This window comes from Trichosurus vulpecula, chromosome 8, assembly GCF_011100635.1.
Source record: "Trichosurus vulpecula isolate mTriVul1 chromosome 8, mTriVul1.pri, whole genome shotgun sequence".
In the NCBI taxonomy this organism is placed as follows: Eukaryota; Metazoa; Chordata; class Mammalia; order Diprotodontia; family Phalangeridae; genus Trichosurus; species Trichosurus vulpecula.
The window spans coordinates 1500557-1506556 of record NC_050580.1 but is presented as its reverse complement, the minus strand read 5'-3'; the positions used below and the strand labels follow the sequence as shown (position 1 = coordinate 1506556).

The 6000-nt window shown below is 61.2% G+C and overlaps 1 protein-coding gene across 2 annotated transcripts in view; it reads left to right on the top strand.

Moving 5' to 3' along the window:
* The first annotated feature begins 394 nt into the window (after window positions 1–394).
* INPP5A (inositol polyphosphate-5-phosphatase A) overlaps window positions 395–6000 on the top strand; it is a 248472-nt gene continuing 242866 nt past the window's right edge. For both annotated transcript variants that reach the window (XM_036736925.1, XM_036736924.1), the window contains exon 1: window positions 395–603. In XM_036736925.1, coding sequence (XP_036592820.1) covers window positions 526–603 — 78 coding nt within the window. In that variant the 5' untranslated portion in view covers window positions 395–525. The remainder of the gene's footprint in view (window positions 604–6000) is intronic.

The following is a 6000-nucleotide window of genomic DNA, read 5'->3' as shown; positions in this document are numbered from 1 at the left end:
GCTGGGCCGGGCCGAGGGGGCCGAGCCGAGCCGAGAGGGCCGGGGTGCCGAGCCCCCGGAGCAGGCGGGCCCCGCCGGACGCGCAGCCCCGCAGTCCGCGGGCTGGCCCGCCCCGTCCAAGGGCCCTGCCCGCTCCGCAGCCCGCGCTGCTGCTGTTGCTCCGGCTCCGGCTCCGGCTCCCGCTCGCGCTCCCGCCTCCGATCGCGGACCTGAGCGCGGCCCCGAGCCGCCCGCGATGCGCCCGGGGCGCAGCCCCCGGCTCCGCCGCCGCCGCCGCCGCCCGGTGACAGCTGCAGTCGCCGCCCGCCCCGTCGGGGCCGCCTCCGCCTGAGCTGGGCCCCCGGCCTGGGCCCCGGGCCCGCAGCCCCGCAGCCCCGCTGACCGGAGCCAGCCTCCCAGCCAGCCCCGGGCCGAGCCCGGGGGTCCGGGCTGCCCGTCGCCTCCGGCCGTCGGGCCGAGCGTCCTCCTACTGACCGCGCGTCCCTCGGCCTCCCCGCCTGCCCGGCGACACCTCGGCAGGGCACGATGGCCGGGAAAGCGGCGGGAGCCGGCGGTACCGGGATCCTGCTCGTCACGGCCAACGTGGGCTCGCTCTTCGACGACGTAAGTGGGGCGCGGGGGGGCATCGGGAAGGGACTGGACTGGACGGGAGAGCTCCGAGGGCCCGCTCCTCCTCACCTGGGGCCGTGGTGGCCCCGCCCCGGGACCGCACGGCAATTCGGGGCAGCCTCTGGAGCTCAGGGGGGGCGGGGCCGGGGAGGGGGCCCGGTCGAGCCCCCTCCCACCCCCAGTGCGGTTCCCAGGGGGAGCGCGTCTCGGGGCTTCGCTGGGAATGACCACCCTGTCTTCCTTGGGCCCGGGCCCGTGCTCCAGGCCCGCTTGGCCCGGTCCGGCAGTGGGAGAAGATGTGGCCGCCCCCTTTCCCCTGCGGGGCCCGGCCCTGCCCCGCCCCGCCCCGCCTTGCCGGGCATTAGTGCCAGGGAGCGGCCCCTCCCTCCCGGTTCCCCCTGTTCCTCCCTCTGGAGGTCGGGCCTGGCCGCGCTGCCTCAGGGGTGGGGGGGTTGGGCCGGGGCTTGCCCGCTGGCTCTGGGCCATTGGGGCCCTGCCGTCGCAGCCCCTAGCCCAGTACCCACCGCCCCCCCTGCCCTTCCCACCCGGGCTGACCTTTGCCTAGGCCAGATCCAGCTTGGGAGGGGCGGGCCTCACCCCAACTTCCCTCTGCTGGCTTTGCCTTTCCGAAGATCCCCCAAGAGCCGAAACAAAGCCTGGCCCTCGGAGGGGTGGCTGAACCCCCCACTCCCCCATCGGTGGGGAGCGGGCAGCTCGCTGACTGGAGCCCATCCGGACCCCGACCAATTAGTCGCCTCAGAGGGCCGAGGCAGCCCCCAGCCCCTCCCTCCCGCCGAGCCCAGGGCCGAAGCCAAGGCCGAGGCAGCTCTGGCTAGCCTAGCGAGAGCCGAGCTAAGACAGCCATCCAGACTGGCTCGGGAAGAAATGGAGCCCGCTGGGAATTCGGGAGCACTCGGGCTTTTTTTCCTGCAGCCAGTCTAAGAAGCTTCCAGGACCGGCCCGCTTCCGCCTTCTGGGGAGGACCACCCCCCTCACTCCCTTCCTGCTAGCCAAACCTCAGAGGCCCACTGGTCTTCGGGGGCACTTGGAGCTCTGGATATGCCCTAGCATTCCCCATGTCAGAGAGAAAAGGCAAACTGAGGCTCAAAAGATCCCATCTCCCCACCATGGAAACTGGGTGCAGCTGGGAGGGGGGTGTGTGACCCGTGGCTCTGATCCTCCTAAAGCCTCCCCTGCTGAGGGGGCCACCCACCTCTGCCTCTGGGGTGGGGGCAAAGCACACTAGCCTTTACCTTTAAAGGCCTGCGGGTACCTGGGGTGGGGGGGGGGTGCTGCCTCCCCTTCCACAGTGATCCTCCCAGGCTACCCTCTCAAGCAGCTGGGAATGGCAGACTGAGGTTGTGGGGGTTGGTTGGACTCTGGTGGGATGACCCAATGCCTCTACGTGCCCATGGCCCTGGCCTGGCAAATCAGGGGTTAGGTGATTCGGATCTTCCTGGGACATATCAGGGGAGGGGGGAAGGTGGGGCTGGAAAGGAGAGGGGGACAGCTTTTCCTTTTCCCTTGGGCCCCTCTTCTTTGGGCTCTTTCCTTGTCCTCTCTCAGTCCCAGTGGGGCCTTCTCCAGTCATTGGTGGCCAGAACTTTGCCACTGTTCCTTCCCCACCCTCATCTCCTGGGTCCCCTTTCCAAAGGTAAATGTGGCATTTGGCAGAATGTTTGTCTCTGAAAGAAACTTTGAAGTATTTTTGCCCCAAGAAACGTTTGACTTGTCCGAAAGGCAGCTTGAGGTGAATCAGGTCCAGTGCCTTTGGCTCCTGAATGTGCCTGGCTGTGGCCAAGGCCAGGTGCCTATACTTTGCTGGGGCCTTGGCTTGCCAGCCCAAAGCTTGGGTCCGGGTGGTACCTGGTGAAGCTGGCCTGAAGCTGGCCTGAGGCTCCATGGATGGAGCAGTTAGGGCTTTGCCTCCAAAGCAAAAGTCATGAAATAGTTCACGTCTGCTACACTTTTTGGAATGATCATTTGACTCTTAGAGATCCATCTACACAGATAACATTTGTGACCTTTGCAAAAGAAAGGAAGGGAAGGGACTTGGGTTCGGGCACCTAAGCCTTTCTTCTCCGTTTTCTCCTCTGGGTTGTCCAGGGTGGAGAAGGTTGCCCCTGACTGGCTGCCTTCCTCCACCCCTCCCCCTCCCCTCTCCTTAAGAGCTTTCCGGGGCCTCAGAGATCCAACTTCGTTCTCTTCTTAAAGAACAGGCTGGGCTGAGCCCAGAGTCTGGGCCCAGGCTGGTCCTCGGCTGCTGCTGGGGCTTTCCTGTTCCTGGCCTGTGGGAATCTAGGCTTCATTCTTGAGTGAAGGCCCTGTCTCTCCTGGGACAGTGGGAGAAAGAAAGGGTGTCTCAGCTAGAGATGTGTATGGGCTGGGAGAACCAAATCTTAGCCTGGGGATGGAGGCTGCCTGGATGGGCCCAGGGTTGGATTCAGGCCTCTGACCAGCTGCCTCCCTACCTAAAGTGTCCCAGGAGGAGAAACAAAGCCAGAGGCCTGTGGGCAGGGCCTTGGTCTGAGTGTTTATCCCATGCCTATCCTCGTCTTTGGGGGGCCTTGAGGGTGAGGCCTGGCAGGAGTGCCCAGGCAGCTGGGGAATTCTGTCTGGGAATGGCCATCCCTGGTTCCCTGGAGCAGAACCAGGTGCCTCCTGGCCCTCTGCTGGCATCTGACCTGGGTGGCACAGGGGAACCAAGCACCTTTCTTCTGCGAGCCAGGGCTGAGCTCTGGGAGGCGGGATGGCGACAGGGTAGACATGTCCAGACTTCCTGCTTATTCTGCTGAGAACCCCCTGACTGTCATCTGTCACTTGTGGGGGCCTGCTGACAGACAGGCTTCTGAGAGAAGGCTTCCTGAGTGGGAGGTTCTCTGCCCAGCTCCCAATCAATCAACCCAATAGCACTTATTAAATGCCTGCTGTGTGCCAGGCACCAGCGGAAGCCGGGGAGGCAGGCCGCTGATCTCAGGCTGTAATTCAGTGAACCACTTACCAAGATGTTAGATGGAGAGCTAAGGTGAACCGAGGACATGGGCCCAGCCCACTAGGGCCATTAAATGAGGTGCCTGGGAAGAATAGGAGCCTGAGCTTGGGGTGTTAACCTTATCCCAGGGGATCAGGGAATGAAGTATTGAGTCCTCCAGGTTGACCTCCTCATAACCAAGGAGGCAGCTGAGTCCCTGGGGCTGGGGCCGGAGGAGGCCTGCACGAGGGTGGTGGAGGCCTGGGGTCTTGGGAGAGAGGCTGCTGAAACCTGGTAACTGAATGGGTGCAGTTGGGGAGCCTCAGGCATCCAGCCTGGCCATAGGGAAGATGGGCTCCCAGGCCAGGGCCTTTGGGCTTCAGTTTTGTGCTTCAGGGCCCCTTCTGACCTGACCTGGACATTTCAGACTGGTCCAGGCCTCTTTTGGTCTCATCAGGGGAGGGGAAAAAAAAGCCGTATGTGTGTCTGTGTGTGTGCCGGCCAGGCATTCCTTTGTGCCTTTATCCCCGCCTTGAATCTGATAGGGAGTCTGTATCTGGAGGGACTCAATGATATTCTGTCCCTCATGGTCCTATGGACAATCCTCCTGAGAAAGTCTTCTAGCACAAGCTGGCAGAGACCTGGTTTCTGCTCTTAGGAATGTTGTCGAGCTTTTCTGCCCTTGGTGGGAGACAGGCAGAAATGCTGTGCTGGGCCAGATGGCTTGTTGGGCTGAGGAAGGAATGAAGTCAGCATAGTTAGGGTCTATAGGGAGCTGGGTGTCCCCCCCCACCCCAACCTTCTGTGTCTCATTTCTGAGGCTTTATCCAAGATCAGTGGGGTGGGACCTTCTTCTGTGGAGTTTTCCTGTTGCTGAAATCCCACCATTGTGACCATGTTGGGCCAGGTCCCTGCACCTAGGGGTGGGGAGGGTCCAGGGTAAGCAGCTGTCTGGAGCGTCTCAGGGTGGTAGGTGATTTGGATGAGCTGGGGAAGCCCAGGAGGGTCTGGCCTTTCCCCCCCTTTCCCCCTGGGCTGTGAACATGGCCCTGGGTCATTGGTTAATCTAACCTACTCAGGATTTTCTGTCCAGGGGGAGGCTTTCTTTCTGAGACCCAGGATCTTAGATGCCATCAGTGTGTCTCCCTCTCTGTAAAGCCCCAGAATGGATGGAATGCCAGAGGCTATGTGGTAAGGTCTCAAAGCCAACAGAAGAACCAGGGGTCGCTGGCTGCTTGGTATGTCCCCAACGCTCTCCATGGGCAGTGTGGGTAATGGAGAGCAGGCCTCTCACGGGGTCCAGTCTAGTGCTTGGTCTGTTCCAGGCAGTGGTGTCCCTGGTCTGTGGTTCTCTTGCTCTCATACACTCAGTGCCTTAACCCTGAGGATCCTGAAGGGCCCCCCTTCCTGGCCTCCTGGTGCTCTCTGTCTCAGCTCTAGCAGGCTTAGCCCCAGAATTCCTCCATGGACTTCTAAGTCTTTGGCTTCCAAGCATGTCTGTGCTGACAGGCCCCTCAGTGACTAGAAGCTTCAGGGTCTTTTCTGGCCCCTGCAACTTGGCCTGCAGCGGCTTGTAGTTCTGAGGAGAAGGGGGCTTATGGTCTGTGCTTGGAGACAGGAATAAATGATCTGGGTAAAGGGGCAGCCAGGGCTGATCTTGTAGCCCAGGGACTCGGAATCTAGGAGCTAGACATCTGGGTGCTGGGTGCCTTCCTCCAGCTCCCATTGCACAGTCATTAAGTCAGGGGGACCCCAGCCCTGATTTGGGAGCATTTGGCCAGTCAGACCCATTGCAGCGGATGTGTGGGAGCGTCCTCTTGGACCCTTGGGCACTTGAGCTCTCTCTGGGGCTCTTGTTAGCTTTAGCTCCAATGGTGAAAGGTTGGCGGGCTGGACACCACAGCTGGCGGGTCATGGGGGCCAGGTTCTAGACCAGGGCTGTCCAACCTTAGGTTTTTATTGAAACAATAGACAATATATTTTGATTTGCCATTTTAGGGAGAGCTCTGCGGTAGCTCGGCTTCATTTACTAAAGGATTTATGTACTTTCCTATGCTTGTCGGCGGGTGGCATCAATCACACTGTGGGCCAGGTGGCATTTGGGACAGCCCTGCAAGTGTTTGTGTGACAGGACTCTTGGGAGCTGGCTCTGTCTCGTAGTGGGCATGAGAGCCTCGTGGCTTAGAGACCACTGGTGACCAGGATGTCCTGGGCCTCTCACGCCAACCCAGCTAGCCAGAATTGCCACCTCAGCCATCCTGGCTTCAAGGACCAGGTTTGCTTTAGCAGCTGACAGAGTGTGGGATGATGCCCAAGGCAGGGAGTGCTGTTCTGAGGTGCACCGGGCAGTCAGAAGCCTCCAGACACAGTGAGAGGCCTGAAAAGATGGCTGGCCATCATGGAGAGGTTTTCTCTTTTGA